Raw genomic sequence first — 17763 nt, forward strand, 5'->3', positions numbered from 1 at the left:
ACCCCTGCCCCGTACACACCTGCCCCGTACACACCTGCCCCGTACACACCTGCCCCGTACACACCTGCCCCGTACACACCTGCCCCGTACACCCCTGCCCCGTACACACCTGCCCCGTATACACCCGCCCCGTATACACCCGCCCCGTACACCCCTGCCCCGTACACCCCTGCCCCGTACACCCCTGCCCCGTACACCCCTGCCCCGTACACACCAGCCCCGTACACACCTGCCCCGTACACACCTGCCCCGTACACACCAGCCCCGTACACACCTGCCCCGTACACCCCTGCCCCGTACACCCCTGCCCCGTACACACCTGCCCCGTACACACCTGCCCCGTACACACCTGCCCCGTACACACCTGCCCCGTACACACCTGTCCCGTACACCCCTGCCCCATACACACCTGTCCCGTACACCCCTGCCCCATACACACCTGTCCCGTACACACCTGCCCCATACACACCAGCCCATATACACCTGCCCTGTACACCTCTGCCCTGTACACACCTGCCCCATACATACCTATGGGTCACTATGTGGTGTGTGCTGGCGTCTCTGTCTCCACCTCTACATTGCACAGCCTGTGCTTCACACAGCACCAGCCAGAGACCTTACCAAAAAAAAAAAAAAAAAAAAAAATCAGGGCCACGCACAGTGGCTCACACCTATAATCCCAACACTTTGGGAGGACAAGGTGGGCGGATCACAAAGTCAGGAGTTCGAGACCAGCCTGGCCAACATGGGGAAACCCCGTCTCTACTAAAAATACAAAAATTAGCCTAATATGGTGGCATGCACCTGTAATCCCAGCTACTCAGGAGGCTAAGGCAGGAGAATTGCTTGAATCTGAGAGGCGGAGTTTGCAGTGAGCCAAGATGGCCACACCGTACTCCAGCCTGGGTGACAGAGTGAGACTCCAAGTCAAAAAAGAAGAAAAAAATCAGCTTACATCACAGTCTGCACTTGGAAGAAAGTCTGAGCTCCCCGATGCCAGTCCTGCCTGACTGCTGCCCACGCTCCTTGCTCCCCACTGTCTGGCCCACAGTGGTCTCTCTGTCCTGCCAACTTTCCAAGACCTCCCCTGCCAGCAGGCCTTTGCACATGCAGGGCCCACTGCCCAAAGCCGCTCCAATCTTTGCCTAGTGGTTCCTTCTAGTTAGCAGCGTCACCTCCTCAGAGAGGCCCTCCCTGCCCCGACCACTGTATCTGAAACATCAGCCCCCATGGCCCATCAGAGCACTCTGTCCTCACCAAGAGTTACCTGGCTTCGGCTGGGTGCGGTGGCTCATGTCTGTAATCCCAGAGCTTTGGGACCCCAAGGCAGATGGACCATGAGGTCAGGAGTTCAAGACCAGCCTGGCCAAGATGGTGAAACCCCATCTCTACTAAAAATATAAAACAAAGAATTAGCTGGGTGGGGTGGCGGGCCCCTGTAATCCCAGCTACTCAGGAGGCTAATGTGGGAAAATCACTTGATCCTGGGAGGTGGAGGTTGCAGTGAGCTGAGATCGCGCCACTGCACTCCAGTCTGGGTAACAGAGCGAGAGTTCATCTCAAAAAAAAAAAAAAAGTTACTTGGCTTCCTTCTGTCCTCCAGCAAGATGGTGGCTCCTGAGGTGTGGGACTCTGCCTCATTCCACCCCGCATCTGTGGTGCCCGGCACAACACACGGCTTGCAGCCTAACCCCAGGAACACCTGTGAACGAATGCATGTGTGAAAGACAGCAGGGGCCACGGCCGGCCATGCCATGATTGGTGGGGGTGTGATCCTGTGGGCCATGGCGTGACCTCCAGTATGTCCTGCAGATGAAACTGCTGCCCTTCCGGCAGAAGAAGGCCCATATCATGGAGATCCAGCTGAATGGCGGCACGGTGGCCGAGAAGGTGGCCTGGGCCCAAGCCCGGCTGGAGAAGCAGGTGCCAGTGCACAGCGTGTTCAGCCAGAGTGAGGTCATTGATGTCATTGCTGTCACCAAGGGCCGAGGTGTCAAAGGTAGGGCTCAGTGGGGATGGCAGCTCCAGGGCAGGCTGCCTGGAGGCAGTGGGGAGCAGCCTGGCCTTTCAGCCACCAGCCCCGCCCACTTGCAGGGGTCACAAGCCGCTGGCATACCAAGAAGCTACCGAGGAAGACGCATAAGGGCCTGCGGAAGGTGGCCTGCATTGGTGCCTGGCACCCGGCCCGCGTGGGCTGCTCCATCGCCCGGGCCGGGCAGAAGGGCTATCACCACCGCACAGAGCTCAACAAGAAGGTGCGTCCACAGCCAGGGGAGGGGGACACTGTGTGGTTGGACTCCTGCCCTCAGTACTGGCCTCGGCAGGTAGAGTGCATGACTCAGACACTGCCAGGGTCATGAGATGCCCTCACCAGCGCTGAGGCTGAGCACGTGTGCTGATGGGCCTGTATGGGCTGCTGGCCCCAGAGGCCACCTCCTGCCCCTGGCATGTGCCCCCTTTTCCTGGCAGATCTACCGAATTGGCCGGGGGCTACACATGGAGGATGGGAAGCTGGTGAAGAACAATGCATCCACTAGCTACGACGTGACTCCCAAGTCCATCACACCACTGGTGAGGCTGGGAGGGCGTGTCTGCCAGGCCCATCACACCGCTGGTGAGGGCTGGAGTGGGGTCAGGCTGGCCCAGGGGGCCATGGGTATGCCCCAGCTGGGTGCGTCCACCCCAAGGGCTCAAGATTTGTGCCCACAGCTGGACGCTGCCCCCCAGACACGCTGGGACACAAGGCTTTGACATCTGGGCAGTCATATGGGACCCTTGCCTCTGCTGTCCAAAACATGTGGATATAGTCACAAGCAAGAAATCCCTGCTGCATCCACATCCTCCAAGGCTCCTCTGGAGGCAGCTTCCACTCCAGTTGCTGTCATGTGGGTGTGGAGTATGGCAGCTCCTACTGTGGCCTGGGAGTCAGGCCACATGGGCTCAAACTGCATCTCCAGGACTTAGCAGCCGTGGAGCTTGGAGCAAGTGATCCTCAGTCTCCCCCAACAAAAACGCAGATTGTTGAGTAAGATAACACATGAAAAGTTCTGAACAACTGGGTGCAGTGGCTCTGCCTGTAATCCCAGTACTTTAGAAGGCTGAGGTGGGCAGATCACAAGATCAAGAGTTTGAGACCAGCCTGGCCAACATGGTGAAAGCCCATCTGTACTGAAAATACAAAAATTAGCTGGGTGTGGTGGCGCAAGCCTGTAATCCCAGCTACTCAGGAAGCTGAGGCAGGAGAATCATTTGAACCCGGGAGGCGGAGGTTGCAGGGAGCTAAGATTGCGCCACTGCACTTCAGCTTGGGTGACAGGGTGAGACTGTCTCAAAAAAGAAAAGGACTTAGCTTGTGACTCAGATGCTTTCCTCAGTAGTGGTAATAGTCATCCCTATACCTGGGGGCTGGGCATGGGGCTCCCTCCAATCACAGCCTGCTGTGGGGATTCTCCTAGGTCCCCCAGCCACCTGCTAACTCAGAAGCCCTGTCTGGGCCTGGCCCCTGACCTGTCTCCTCTGCAGGGTGGCTTCCCCCACTATGGGGAAGTGAACAATGACTTCGTCATGCTGAAGGGTTGCATTGCTGGTACCAAGAAGCGGGTTATTACGCTGAGAAAGGTTGGCAGGGCGAGGCGGGCTAGGGAGTGGGTACATGAGGGATGCCAGCCTGTCCTGCCCTGCAGCCTGCTACAAAGCAGACGCAGTGGGCAGAACAGAAAGGGAGGGGTCTGGCAGGAACTAGGTGTGCAAGACCTTCCTGGTGTGGCCTGGAGGTCACAGCAGGGTGATCAAGATCCCTACTCTTGATGTCTACTTGACCATGGATTCCCCAGTCCCTCCTGGTGCACCACAGCCGCCAGGCCCTGGAGAATATTGAGCTCAAGTTCATCGATACCACCTCCAAGTTTGGCCATGGCCGCTTCCAGACAGCCCAAGAGAAGAGGGCCTTCATGGTGAGCTCAGTGTCCCCCATCCCTGTTCTTCTCTTGGGCTCCCATTCCACATCCAGCCTGCCCGAGTAGGGAATCTGGAGCTGGCAGGGACTCCGCTTCGCCCATCTGCAGGAGAAACTCTTTTTTTTTGAGACGGAGTGCACTGGCGTGATCTTGGCTTACTGCAACCTCCACCTCCTGGGTTCAAACGATTCTCCTGCCTCAGCCTCCTGAGCAGCTGGGACTACATGCGTGTGCCACCACACCCAGCCAATTTTTTGTATTTATAGTAGAGATGGGGTTTCACTGTGTTAGCCAGGATGGTGTCTCTATCTCCTGGCCTCGTGATCTGCCCGTCCTGGCCTTCCAAAGTGCTGGGATTACAGGCATAAGCCATTGTGCCCAGCCTGCAGGAGAGGTTCTTAAGGGTCTACTCCTGGACACTGATTCTCTAGAAGAGAAGGGGTAGGAACCAGCCTTGGAATGGGTGACCTGGAGCCTGGCTGAGGGCAGTGTTTCTGGCCAGACTCCTGTGACTAAGCCTCCTCTTGCACCACTCCCGCAACCAGGGTCCCCAAAAGAAGCATCTGGAGAAGGAAAAGCCAGAGACCTCGGGAGACTTATAGGCTGCGTGGGGTGGATGAGCCCTGAAGTGCAGCGCACCCACTGTCTGCCCTGATGTCAAATAAAGGCCAGAGGCAACTCTTCCTGCAGTGTCTCGGAGTGATTTGTAACCGCCCAAAGGGATTCACCTTGCCCACCACCTAGACAAAGCTGATTAATTAAGACAGGGGAGTTGCTGGCTGGGTTGGCTCAGGCATCTAATCCCAGCACTTTGGGAGGCCGAGGCAGGGGGATCACCTGAGCTTGGGAATTCGAGACCAAACTGACCAACACAGAGAAACCCCATCTCTACTAAAATACAAAATTAGCAGAGTGTTGTGGTGCATGCCTGTAATCCCAGCTGCTCAGGAGGCTGAGGCAGGAGAATCGCTTGAACCCAAGAGGCAGAGGTTTCAGTGAGCCAAGATCCCGCCACTTCACTCCAGCCTGGGCAATGAGAGTGAAACTCTGTCTCAAAAAAAACAAAGAAAAAAGGGAATTGCAATAAAGAGTAATTCATGCAGAGGCGGCTATGCTGGCTATGTGGGAGACTAGAGTTTTATTGTTACTTAAATCGATCTCCTTGAGCATTCAGGGAGCAGTTTTTTTTTCTTTTGAGATGGAGTCTTGCTCTTGTCGCCCAGGCGGGAGTGTAATGGCACAATCTCGGCTCGCTGCAACTTCTGCCTCCTGGATTTGAGTGATTCTCTTGCCTCAGCCTGCTGAGTAGCTGGGATTACAGGCGCCTGCCACCACACCGGGCTAATTTTTGTATTTTCAGTAGAAACGGGGTTTTGCCACGTTGGCCAGACTGGTCTCAAACTCCTGACCTCGTGATCTGGCCGACTCAGCCTCCCAAAGTGCTGGGGTTACAGGCATGAGCCACCAGCCTGAACAGAGAGCAGAGTTTTAAGGATAACTGACCTGTCTTTTCTGCAGGGTGTGGGGAAGCCAGTGAGCCAGGAGTGCTGACTGGTCAGGGATAAAATCATAGGGAGTCGAAGCTGTCTTCTTTCTCTCAGTCAGTTCCTGGGTGGGGGTGGCAAGATCAGATGAGCCAGTTTATCAGTCTGGGTGGGGCCGGCTGATCCATCAAGTGCAGGGTCAGCAAAATATCTGAAGCACTGATCTTAGGAGCAGTTTAGGGTCAGAATCTCCTAGCCTCCAGCTGCATGACTCCTAAACCATAATTTCTAATCTTGTGGCTGTTAGCCCTGAAAAGACAATCTAGAAACCCAGGCAAGGAGGTGTGCTTTGGGAAAGTGCTGTTACCGTCTCTGTTTTAAACTATAAACTTTAATCTGAGTTTCTCCCAAAGTTATTTCAGTCTACCACCAGGGATGAACAAGGACAGCTTGGGTGTTAGAAGCAAGATCCCGTCGCTTAGGTTATAGCCCTTTCTCCCACTCAGTCATAATTTTGCAAAGGCAGTTTCAGCTGGGCGAGGAAAGGCTGCCTGACCTGCGGTGGCTCGGGGCTTAGCACCAGGGACTGAACGGGGAAAACACAGCCCTACGTTGCGCACCACCACCTACCTGGCCAGGTCCCAAGCGGGTCCTCAGCCACGAGAGCGCTCGGGGCGTCAGGGGCGGGACCTCGGGGAAGCAGCCCAGAAACTGTCCCGGGGAGTTCCTATCGGCGGGGCCTGCTGGGAAGATGGGATTGGACCGGCCCCCAGGAGGGGCGGGGCATCGAGGAAATGGCCCAGGAGTGGTCTCAGGCAGTTATTGATGGGTGGGGACTACTGGGAAAATGGGATTGGACCTGCAATTGGGAGGGGGCGGGGCCTCAGCGAAGCAGGCCAAGAGAAGTCCTCGGGAGTTACCGGTGGGCGGGGCCTGCCGGGAAGATCGGATTGGACCGGTCCTCAGGAGGGGCGGGGCCTCCCAGAGGCGGAAGCCGGGATTCGCAACCCGGAGAGCGATTGGTCCTCGCGAGGGACGTGGAGGGGGGCGGGGGTCTTGGAGGTCGCTGGGTGGACAGCCTTGAGTCTGTTGGCGACAGCAAGTGCGTTGCGGTTACGGTGGCGCCATGTCGTTCTGCAGCTTCTTCGGGGGCGAAGTTTTCCAGAATCACTTTGAGCCGGGTTGGTCGTGCTGCCTCTCGCAGGGAGGGCAGAGCGGGGGTGGGAGGGTGAGGTGAGAGGTGGGGGGAAGGGGTGGGGGGGGGAAGGGTGGCGGGGACGCTCATTAAAGGGGGCGTCGCCGTCCTCCGGGGGTGATGTCTCCTCTAAGCCGGGAATGGGGGTGAGTGTGGCCACCAGGGAGAAGCGAACATAAGAGGACTGCGGAGAGGGGATCCTGGGGGCGCGGAGAGTGGGGTACCCGATGAGAGGGAGCTTTGTGGGTCACGGTCCTTGAGGAGGGCAGGCTTCGAGTGTGAACGTGCCCTTTCGGGTGGGGCGAGTCGAAGGGATCAGGGTACGTGGGGGTGGTACCCCTTCCCTGCCCATTCACTCCAAAGTGATGGCGGTGGGGGAATTCCGGTTAGGGTCGGGACTTTGGAGAGGCGCGACAGAAGTTTTTCTACAGGGCCAGCTCCTGTGGCCGGGCTGCCCATCTGCAGGTCATCCCACAGGTCAGGGATCTGTGGGAGGAGTCCAGCAAGCATAGAATGTCCCCTTGAGATTTTAATGTGCCAGCTCAGGTTCCTCCTCACTTGCCAAGGACTCGAGATTCGGGAATCAGGAGTGCCACCAGGCCCCTGCCAACGGCCAGTGGAGTCTGACCAGGCAGACAGGATGGGGTGGTTTGGGGCATGGCCAGCCCTCACCACTGGCCCCAGGCTGTGAGAGGCCCTGGGGGCTAGGCTGGCCTGGTAGTGGACTAATTTGGTAAAAACATCCACAGGCACATTTTAGAAGCTGGGGGGATCTGCTGGGTGTCAACCCTGTAGGGGACTGGGCTGTGGCACAGGACCACCCAGCAAAGCCTCCCCCAACAAGACTCTCCAGATGTGGACCCCAGTTGTCCTCAGGCTGCTCTGCGAAGCCAGAAACTCCTCTCTCACGGCAGCTGCTGGCTCCTCTTTGCTTTTTTCTCCAGTTCCTGGAAAAGGCTGGGTAGTTTAGTCTCCATGGGAGGCTATCCCCAGGTGATGGGTGAGAGGTGACTCACCACCCCTGGAGGTTCCTGTTTTTAGTCCTTCAAACGGTTCTGCAAGACAGTTTTGCAACTTTCCTACTCACTTCACTCCAAAGTGATCCTTTGCGGGTAGGCTGAAATCTGTCCTCCTCAGCCCTCTTTCTTCCTGGGCTCCTGTGTGGCCTGGAGGCCTTTCTCTGGAGCTGTTCTCTTCCTGCTTGAAGAGCAGGGCAGTGCCTGGGTGTCCAGCTTAGGGCCTTGTTGGGCAGCAGGGAGGGCCACTTAAGAAGGGAGAGGGACCAGGTGGTTGGGCCACATCAAGGCCCCTGCTGTGTATGTCCCCTGGAGGGCTGGGGGGTCGAGGGGGAGCTCCGTGTCCTCATCGGACTGCCCAGGTTCCTTCACACTGCACACGCTGCAGCTGGGTGTCTTTGCATCACCAAGCAAAGATGGAAATGGTAGGAGAGGCTCCATCACGGGACTATGTGAAGAATCGAGGTGATTGTGAAAGATGACTCCCCAGTCTCTGGCACGTCTACTAAACATGAGTTCAATGCAGGTCTCCCATGTCAGGTACATGGGGATGGAGTGTGGGGCCCACCCTGGGAACGGGGACAGCGCTGCCTTTGCCTGGGCCCATGGATTTGGGAGCGTGACCCCAGAAAGGCCAGAGCTGATAACTCTCCTTTTACCACAGGCATTTACGTGTGTGCCAAGTGTGGCTATGAGCTGTTCTCCAGCCGCTCGAAGTATGCACACTCGTCCCCATGGCCGGCGTTCACTGAGACCATTCACGCGGACAGCGTGGCCAAGCGTCCGGAGCACAATCGATCTGAAGCCTTGAAGGTGAGAGGCCACGGGGATGGGGGAGGCATGGGGGTGGCCAGGGAGAGCAAAGAGCCTGCCTCACCTTCCTCCCTCTGCTTGCCCCATGGCTCCAGGGGCTTAGAGGCTGTCTGTTCCAGGCCTGTGGCCTTCACGAGGGAGCTGCCACCCCAGGCTATCAGGAGAGCCTAGCCTTCTGGTGCAAATGTGGAAAACAGGGCAGAGTTCCTGTCCAGGCTCCAGGACCAAAATCAACCTCTTACATTGGGGATCTGCTTGGGAAATGGATGTGTGTGAAGAAACACCATCTGCCAGCCCCAGTGAGGGCCTTTACCGTGGCTCTTTCATGGCCAGAAGCTCACGAAGCTGCCTTGTGATCTTTCCAGGTGTCCTGTGGCAAGTGTGGCAACGGGTTGGGCCATGAATTCCTGAACGACGGCCCCAAGCCGGGGCAGTCCCGATTCTGAATATTCAGCAGCTCCCTGAAGTTTGTCCCTAAAGGTGAGCTTGCCTTGCACAGCTAGGGGCTAGGCCCGTTGGCCTTTGAGCCCAGGGTTGGGGGTTCCAGTGTTTGTGCCCATCCACTTACCATGACAAGGTACGGGGCCACCAAGTCGTGCTGCCTGGGAACTGCTCACGGTCCTCCTGAAAGGTGGCTGCAGGGCAGGGACAAGGGGGCCTGTGTTCTGCTTCCTCGCCTGGTTGATCTTGAGTATACCAACAAGGGGCACTGAAGTGAGAATGAGGCAGATGCTTTTCTCAGGAGGCGTGGCCTTTCCCTGAGGCTAGTGTCAGGAGTGGGGCTGACAAAGGCTGAGGCTCTGGTCTGTGCAGCCATGTCTCCCACTGGCCGGGACTGTGGCCTTGCTTCGTAGCGCTCTGAGTCTGCCTCCCCCTCTGTGGATTGGACATGGTAGTAGGGCTGGTGAGGACAGCTGTGTGTCATGTGCACCTGCGCCTGTCATACCATAATAGGTTGATGATTCCTCATTCTTCTTTAAATTTTATTTTGAGACAGAGTCTTGCTCTGTTGGGCAAGCTGGAAGCCATCTTGGCTCACTCAACCTCCGCCTCCCAGGTTCAAACAATTCTTCTGTCTCAGCCTCCCGAGTAGCTGGGATAATAGGCGCACGCCACCACACCCAGCTAATTTTTGTATTTTCAGTAGAGACGGGGTTTCACCATGTTGGCCAGGCTGGTCTTGAACTCCTAACCTCAGGTGATTCGCCCACCCCAGCCTCCAAAGTGCTGGGATTACAGGTGTGAGCCCCCGCGCCTGGCTGATGAATCCTCATTCTTGTCAGCAGTGTTCTTAGCGTTGGTAGCTTGTGTCTGGGTGCTGTTTGTCATCTCCGTGTGTTTTACCTGAGCACAGCCTCCTCTGTGGTCCACTGCCCTCCCGCTCACACAGATCCTCAGGCATCACTGCAGGCCCAGCCTCCCCGAGACTCTTCCCTGAGCTCTGCGTTGGAACCCCAGCTCTTCCCTCAACATCCATAGGACCGTGGCCAGTTCCCTATTTTCAGCATCATTCTCTTTAAAATGTTTTTTTTTTTTTTTTTTTTTTTTCATTTAAAAAAAATTTGTATTTGCTGATTTTTTCTTTTTTTTTTGTAGAGATGAAGTCTCACTCCGTTCCCCAGGCTGGTCTCGAACCCCTAGGCTCAAGAGATCCGTCCACTTTGGCCTCCCAAAGTGCTGGGATTATAGGTGTGAGCCACTGTGCCCAGCTTTTTCTTAAATTTAAATTTACTTTTTTGAGATGGGGTCTCACTCTGCTACCCAGGCTGGAATGCAGTGGATGAAACAAGGCTCACTGCAGGCTCAAACTCCTGGGCTTAGGCATTGCTCCTGTGTCAGCCTCCCAAGTAGCCAGGTCTAAAGTGCGTGTCAGCACACCCGATTAATTTTTTTTTTGAGACACAGTTTCGCTCTTGTTGCTCAGGCTGGAGTGCAATGGCGTGATCTTTTTATCTTTTTTTTTTTTTTTGAGACGGAGTTTTGCTCTTGTTACCCAGGCTGGAGTGCAATGGTGCGATCTCGGCTCACCGCATTACCGCCTCCCAGGTTCAAGTGATTCTCCTGCTTCACCTCCTAGTAGCTGGGATTACAGGCACCTGCCAGTACGCTGGACTAATTTTGTATTTTTAGTAGAGATGGAGTTTCTCAATGTTGGCCAGACTGGTCTCAATCTCATGACCTCAGGTTATCCGCCCGCCCCGGCCTCCCAAAGTGCTGGGTTTATAGGTGTGAACCACCGCGCCTGGCTCACACCTGGTTAATTTTTAAAACTTATTTTTTTTTGAGACAGTCTTGTTCTGTCGCCCAGGCTGGAGTGCAATGGCCGATCTCAGCTCACTGCAGCCTCCGCCTCCTGGGGTTCAAGCAATTTTCTTGCCTCAGCTTCCTGAGTACCTGGGATTACAGATGCACCCCACTACACCCAGCTAATTTATGTACTTTTAGTAGAGACAGGGTTACACCATGTTGGTCAGGCTGATCTGGAACTCCTGACTTCAGGTGATCCACTTGCCTCAGCCTCCCACAGTGCTGAGATTACAGGCGTGAGCCCCTGCGCCTGGTCAATTTTTAAAATTTTTTGTAGAGATGAGGGTCTCACTATGTTGCCCAAGCTGGTCTTCAACTCCTCTGGGCCTTGGCCTCCCAAAGTGCTGGGATTGCAGGCGTGAGACACCATGCCTGGCCTGAATGGGGTTGTTAACAGCACATGCTCATGGCCATTGCACTGCTGTGGGGTAAAGCGAGCAGCCTGGTAAATATCCATGGTAAACTTGCCATGACATTTTTGATTTTTGTCATTATTTGTCCTCCATGTGAGTGGACGGAGGAGGAGTGGAGGAGAGACTCTGGGTTCCCCTGTGGATCTCAGAACAAAATGGGGTGCACAGACTCCCATGAGTCGGGAATCTGGTCCTTTCAGCTCCCCTGTGGCCTGCAGGCCAGGGCAGAGGTGAAGGGCTCAGGGAACGGTGACTTGTTTTTCTCTCCCTTCTCTCCTTTCTTTTAGGCAAAGAAACTTCTGCATCCCAGGGGCACTAGGCGGGCAGCCCATACCCACCCTGGATGGCCACCGCACTGAGGCCACACGCTGGCCATTCCACCTTGGAGTTGGGACCCTAGGCATCAAGACAGGAAGTAGGCAGGGCATGGTGCTTGAAACATCGGGAAGCTCCCGAGGCCCCAGCTCTGAACAAGACCTTCTTGTTTCTTGGAAAAGACACTCATTTGCTGATGGTTCATGCCTTCTGCCAGGACAGGCCTGGGCTGCACAGCCGCTCTGTCGACTGGCTTAGCTCCCCGCCCCCCGCCCACTTGAGGTGCTTCCAGGAGGTGGGCTCTGGGCGCAGCTGGTCTCTGAATGAGGTTACACCCCCACTTTCTTTTCCCGGCCCTGTCTCTGCTCATTGGGACCATGGGTCCCAATTCCAAGACAGACTCTCATCCTCACCGAAGCTTAGGCCCACATCTCCCAGGCTGTGTAGGAGACAGAATGGAAACGAAGGCTGCCCCTGCCACCCACCCCAGCCCTGGTCACTGCATGATCCGCTCTGGTCAAACCCTTCCAGGCCAGCCAGGGTGGGGATGGTCTGTGACCTGCTGGGAAGGCAGGCTGATGGGTAGACCCTGGGCATCTCGTCCATGAGGGGAGAAACCTAAACCCTGTTTCACAATCTGTGCGGAAGTAGCTTGCCTCACTCGGGCTTAGGAAAGTGCTGTTGCTCCATTACTCTAACCAGCACAGGGCAGGGGCCCTGAGTTCACACCTGCAGGGAGGCCCTTCAAAGGTGTGTGACTGTGCCTTATTGGACATGCTTGGAGGTCTTTCCATACGGGAGGGTGGGTGATGCTGAAGTTACCCTCCATCTTAAGTAATTTCTTATTGGAGTAATCAGATGGAAATCAATAAACAAATGAAACACCCAGACATACTGTCTTTTTTCTTTTTTGAGACATGGTGGGGTCTGGCTCTGACATCCAGGCTAGAGTGCAATGGTGCAGCATGGCTCACTGCAGCCTTGACCTTGTGGGTTCAAGGCATTCTCCCATCTCAGCCTCCCAAGTAGCTGGGACCGCAGGTGTACACCACCATGCTGCATCATTTTTACATTTTTGGTAGAGATGCGGTCTCGCTATGTTGCCCAGGCTGGTCTTGAACTCCTGGACTCAAGTGATCCTCCCACCTTGGATTTCCAAAATGCTGGGATTACACGTGTAAGCCACGGTGCCCCGTCCCTGCTGTCTTTATTAACATCAGAGATGCCAGGACATGAGTGTCAGGCCTTTATATAATTAAAAAAAATTTTTGAGGCTGGATGTGGTGGCTCATGCTCCGTCTCAAAACAAAAAACAAAAAAAAACCTTTTTTTCCAGATATTTACTGAGTATCCCTTCAGTAAATATGTGCAAAGAAGGGCTGGGTGCGGTGGCCACGTGTGTAATCCCAGCACTTTGGGAGGCCAAGGCGGGTGGTCATGAGGTCAAGAGAGTAAGATCATCCTGGCTAACGTGGTGAAACCCTGTCTCTACTAAGAAGACAAATATTAGCTGGGCATGGTGGTGTGCGCCTGTTTTCCCAGCTACTCAGGAGGCTCAGGTAGGAGAATAGCTTGATCCCGGGAGGTGGAGATTACAGTGAGCAAATATGGAGTCACTGTACTTCAGCTCAGGCAACAGAGTGATACGCAATCTAATAAAAAAATAAAGCCAGACATGGTGGCTCATGCATATAATCCCAGCACTTTGGGAGGCTGAGGTGGGTAGATCACCTGAGGTCAGGAGTTTGAGACCAGCCTGGCCAACATGGCGAAACCCTGTACCTACTAAAAATACAAATTAGCCTGGTATGATGGCACATGCCTGTAATCCCAGCTACTAGGGAGGCTGAGGAAGGAGAATTGCTTGAACCCAGGAGGTGGAGGTTGTGGTGAGCTGAGATGGCACCATTGCACTCCAGACTGGGCAACAAGAGCAAAACTCTTGTCTCAAAAAAAAAAAAAAAATTGCCAAAAAAAATATGGCTGGGGATGCAGCTGTGTGATGCTAGCGTGTAGAGGAAACTCCAGGGGTGGGATCAGGGACGGGGACTCTGAGGAGGCCTTAGCTTAGCAGTGACGGCCACGCATGTGCACAGGCTCGGCACACACGGGCCTGCCTCATGCCCTGGAGGCATGGAACAAGGTGTGACCAGGAGAAGGCGCACCGTGCTCCCGATGAAATGCAATGTCTTCCTAATTTATATCCACAGAAATCAGGGGAGCATGTGGGAATGGATATCATGGGTGGATGTTTCGTCCTCCAGAACCCATAGGTGGCAGTGCCCCAAGATGGGGCCAGCTGGTATCTGAAGTAAGGAACACTGACCACCAGGTGTCCAGAGCTTTTATTTACTTTTATTTATTTATTTATTTAAGATGGGGTTTCACCATGTTGGTCAGGCTGGTCTTGAACTTCCGACCTCAGGTGATCTGCCCACCTTGGCCTCCAAAGTGCTTGGATTACAGGCGTGAGCCACTGTGCCCAGCCTATTTACTTTTATTTATTTATTTATTTTTTATTTTATTTATTTTTTATCTAACTCTGTTAGACTGGAGTGCAATGGTCTCAGCTCACTGCCACCTCCGCCTCCTGGGTTCAAGTGGTTCTCCTGCCTCAGTCTCCTGAGTAGCTGGGATTACAGGTGCCCTCCACTAAGCCTGGCTAATTTTTTTATTTTTAGTAGAGATGGGGTTTCACCGTGTTGGCCAGGCTGGTCTTGGACTCCTGACCTCGTGATCTGCCTGCCTTGGCCTCCCAAAGTGCTGGGATTACAGGCGTGAGCCCCTGCGCCTGGCCCCCAGTGCATTTATTAGGGGAACTACAGAAGTTGCAGTGTATGCTTGCAACACACAGCGAGAGAAAAGGGGTGCCCGCCTCCCTATCTCTGCAGCAAGGGGACAGGGTGTGGGATGGATATGGGAGTTTAAGGGATTTGGTTCAGGGCTGGGCCAGTCTCTTTCCGTGTTTTAGCCAACGACCTAGTTTTTTTTTCTTTTTTGAGACAGAGTCTTGCTCTGTCATCCAGGCTGAAAGTGCAGTGGCACCATCCTGGCTCACTGCAACCTCTGCCTCCTGGGTTCAGGCAATTCTCCTGCCTCAGCCTCCCAAGTAGCTGTGATTACAGGCGTGCATCACCATGCACAGCTAATTTTTGTATTTTCAGTAGAGACGGGGTTTCTCCATGTTGAACAGGCTGGTCTCAAACACTGCACTCAGCCTCAATTAAAAAAATTTTTTTTTTTTTTTTGGTTTTTGAGATGGAGTCTCGCTCTGTAGCCCAAGCTGGAGTGCAGTGGCATGATCTCCACCTCTAGGGTTCCGGTTCAAGCAATTCTCCTGCCTCAGCCTCCTTAGTAGCTGGGATTACAGGCATGCGCCGCCATGTCCAGCTAATTTTTGTAGTTTTAGTAGAGACAGGGTTTTACCTTGTTGGCCAGGCTGGTCATAAACTCCTGACCTTGTGATCTGCCCACCTCGGCCTCCTAAAGTGTTGGAATTACAGGCGTGAGCCACTGCACCTGGCCTTTTATTTAATTTTTTAAAAAATAGAGATAGGGCCTTACCATGTTTCCCAGGCTGGTCTTCAGTTCCTAGGCTCAAGCCATCCTCCTGTTTTGGTCTCTGTGGGAAGTAGAAAAGTTCCTTTTCTAAGTTTCCTATTTTTTTTTTTTTTTTGAGACGGAGTTTTGCTCTTGTTACCCAGGCTGGAGTGCAATGGCGCGATCTAGGCTCACCGCAACCTCCGCCTCCTGGGTTCAGGCAATTCTCCTGCCTCAGCCTCCTGAGTAGCTGGGACTACAGGCACGCGCCACCATGCCCAGCTAATTTTTTGTAGTTTTTAGTAGAGACGGGGTTTCACCATGTTGACCAGGGTGGTCTCGATCTCTTGACCTCGTGATCCACCCGCCTCGGCCTCCCAAAGTGCTGGGATTACAGGCTTGAGCCACCGCGCCCGGCCCTAAGTTTCCTTTCTTGTTAAAAATGCAAGTGTGCTAATAACTTTGTTAAGCCCTATCCTGTGTAGCTGTTAGACACGCCATGCTTACAGACACGTAGTACATTCTATGTCCTTGTACTTTAACCAGGATATCTGTGCTGGACGTGCTCACAGGCATGTCCCAGCTCTCCATTGCTTTTACCTGTTTATAAAAGTTTTAAGTTGTTAGCCCATCGGGTTTTAGTTTAGATTGTAAGGTCTGACTCCAGCCAATGGAGATCAGACAGAGCAGTAAGAATGACCCCAAATGCGTAAGGGATAAATGTGTCTGTTTTCCTTTGTTATTGTACTTTCGTGGCATGATAGCTAGCGAGAAGGGTACCCTTCCTGCAGTCCAAGAAGTAAAAACTGCGTTGCTGAAACATCCCTTGTCCCAGTGCTGACTTTTCTTTGCGGCACCAAGCATCTATTTCCAACAGCCTCCTGAAGTGCTGGGATTACAGGTGTGAGCCACCACGTCTGGCTGTACTTTGTGATATTTGGTCATGACACAGAAAACAGGGGAGGCTGGGCACGGTGGTTCACGCCTGTAATGCCAGTACTTTGGGAGGCCAAGCAGGTAGATAACTTGAGGTCAGGAGTTCGAGACCAGCCTGGCCAACATGGTGAAACCCTATCTCAACTAAAAATACCAAAATTAGCTAGGCGTGGTGGTGGGCACCTGTAATCCCAGCTACTTGGGAGGCTGAGGGACGAGAATCACTTGAACCCAAGAGGTGGAGGTTGCAGTGAGTTGAGATGGCACTGGTGCACTCCAGCCTGGGCCAACAGAGCGAGACTCTATCTTAAAAAAAAAAGCAAGCAAGCAAGCAAGCAGGGGGAGCCAGGAGACCTCATGGCAGAAATAATGGGGGAAGGAACAGAAGATTGGGTTGGGCTGCATTGATTGATATGGGTTCAGGCCGGGCGCAGTGGCTCAAGCCTGTAATCCTAGCACTTTGGGAGGCCGAGGTGGGTGGATCACCTGAGGTCAGGAGTTCAAGACTAGCCTGACCATCACGGTGAAACCCCATCTTTTTTAAAAATAAAAATAAAATTAAAAAAAAAGATATGGGTTCATTAAGCAGAGGTTCTGGACTTCATGCTGCCACTGCTGGGGTTTGAAAGGGCTCTGATTGGGGCCAGGTATAGTGGCTCATACCTGTAATCCCAGCACTTTGGGAGGGCGAAGTGGGCAGATCATGAGGTCAGGAGTTTGAAACCAGCCTGGCCAACATGGTGAAACCCCATTTCTACTAAAAACACAACAATTATCCAGGCATGGTGGCATGCACCTGTAATCGCAGCTACTCGGAAGGCTGAGGCAGGAGAATCACCTGAACCCAGAAGGCGGAGGTTGCGGTGAGCCAAGACCACACCATCCATTGCACTCCAGCCTGGGTGACAGAGCAAGACGCTGTCTCCAAAAAAAAAAAAAAAAAAAAAAAAAAAGCTCTGACTGGTTGTGTAGGTCAAAAGTGACCTACACAAAGTGAGGCTGAAATGCCAGGCCTGCCTCTGTGCACGGTAGAGAATAGGACTCAAAAGCTTGGGGAGGCTGCAGCGTCAGAGTGGATTTACCATTTGAGACCTACTCCCCCACCCTGCGAGAGAACAGAAGACACGCCTCTTACTACCCCCATGAGAAATAAATTTGTGAGGGGAACACGCCTCCTTCAAGAGCTCTGTGATCGCTTTTCTCCCGCAGGTCTGGAATTATACAACTGCAGTCCCTGGCTTGGGAAACCTACGTGGAGGGGAGTAGCTGGATCCCGGGTAGCAGGGGCCAGGTGGCAGGGCTCAAAGGCTCAAAACAAGGTGCGCGTGGCTGCCGCAGTGAACAGCATTCAATCAGCGATCACAGTAATGTGGGTAACCCCCCACCTAGGCACCAAGGAAGGAGAGCTAAGCAGAACCCTGGCACAATTAAGGCCTGAAGAATATCTCAGTTTATAGTCTTACCACTCAGTCATTTCCCTTTATACAATCCTCTATACATAATCATATAATAGTTCATAGAAGGAGCGCCTAAAGAAAATCTCACCCCTCGGTCATTCCCCTATACATACATATAACTATATCTTAGCTCATAATCGGAGGAGTGCCTAGAGTGGACACAGTAGAGAGCATGAATTAAGGAATAAGCAGCTTATAGTCGGAGGAATGTCTGGAGCAGACACAGTGCAGGGCATGATTTCAGGGAAAACAGTTATACCAGGACAAGAATCCGTGGCCCAGGGGGCAGCGTTCAATATTGTAAAGATACCCGCTGTATGGCAGGCTTGGG

General features: G+C 53.8%; 2 protein-coding genes and 1 long non-coding RNA gene across 6 annotated transcripts in view; 2 read left to right on the plus strand and 1 right to left on the minus strand.

Moving 5' to 3' along the window:
* Positions 1-4640, plus strand: part of RPL3L (ribosomal protein L3 like) — a 9503-nt gene extending 4863 nt beyond the window's left edge. The window contains exons 5-10 of the mRNA XM_032268213.1: positions 1813-1999; positions 2095-2255; positions 2470-2571; positions 3523-3618; positions 3834-3953; positions 4502-4640. Coding sequence (XP_032124104.1) covers positions 1813-1999; positions 2095-2255; positions 2470-2571; positions 3523-3618; positions 3834-3953; positions 4502-4558 — 723 coding nt within the window. The 3' untranslated portion in view covers positions 4559-4640. The remainder of the gene's footprint in view (positions 1-1812; positions 2000-2094; positions 2256-2469; positions 2572-3522; positions 3619-3833; positions 3954-4501) is intronic.
* Positions 1-6269, minus strand: part of LOC116542947 — a 6887-nt gene extending 618 nt beyond the window's left edge. Inside the window, exons 1-3 of one of the 3 annotated variants that reach the window (XR_004265413.1) lie at positions 6071-6269; positions 1582-1702; positions 529-616 (exon numbers count right to left, since the gene is read on the minus strand). This is a non-coding gene — a long non-coding RNA (uncharacterized LOC116542947). Of the gene's footprint in view, positions 1-352; positions 617-1362; positions 1392-1581; positions 1703-6070 lie in introns of those variants that run through there. The other 2 variants (XR_004265412.1, XR_004265411.1) reach the window with 2 other exon arrangements.
* A 134-nt stretch (positions 6270-6403) lies between these two features.
* MSRB1 (methionine sulfoxide reductase B1) lies at positions 6404-12389 on the plus strand. 2 transcript variants are annotated; one of them, XM_032268228.1, is made up of 4 exons: positions 6404-6621; positions 8316-8464; positions 8830-8944; positions 11472-12389. In XM_032268228.1, the coding sequence occupies exons 1-4, from the start codon at positions 6567-6569 to the stop codon at positions 11501-11503; spliced, it is 351 nt and encodes a 116-aa protein (XP_032124119.1). In that variant the 5' UTR covers positions 6404-6566; the 3' UTR covers positions 11504-12389. The 2 variants fall into 2 exon arrangements, with proteins under 2 accessions (XP_032124119.1, XP_032124118.1); XM_032268227.1 differs by lacking the exon at positions 11472-12389 and adding an exon at positions 9751-9998.
* Positions 12390-17763: the final 5374 nt, after the last annotated feature.

Source organism: Sapajus apella, unplaced genomic scaffold (assembly GCF_009761245.1).
Source record: "Sapajus apella isolate SASKATOON/1434 unplaced genomic scaffold, GSC_monkey_1.0 scaffold175, whole genome shotgun sequence".
NCBI classification, from domain to species: domain Eukaryota; kingdom Metazoa; phylum Chordata; class Mammalia; order Primates; family Cebidae; genus Sapajus; species Sapajus apella.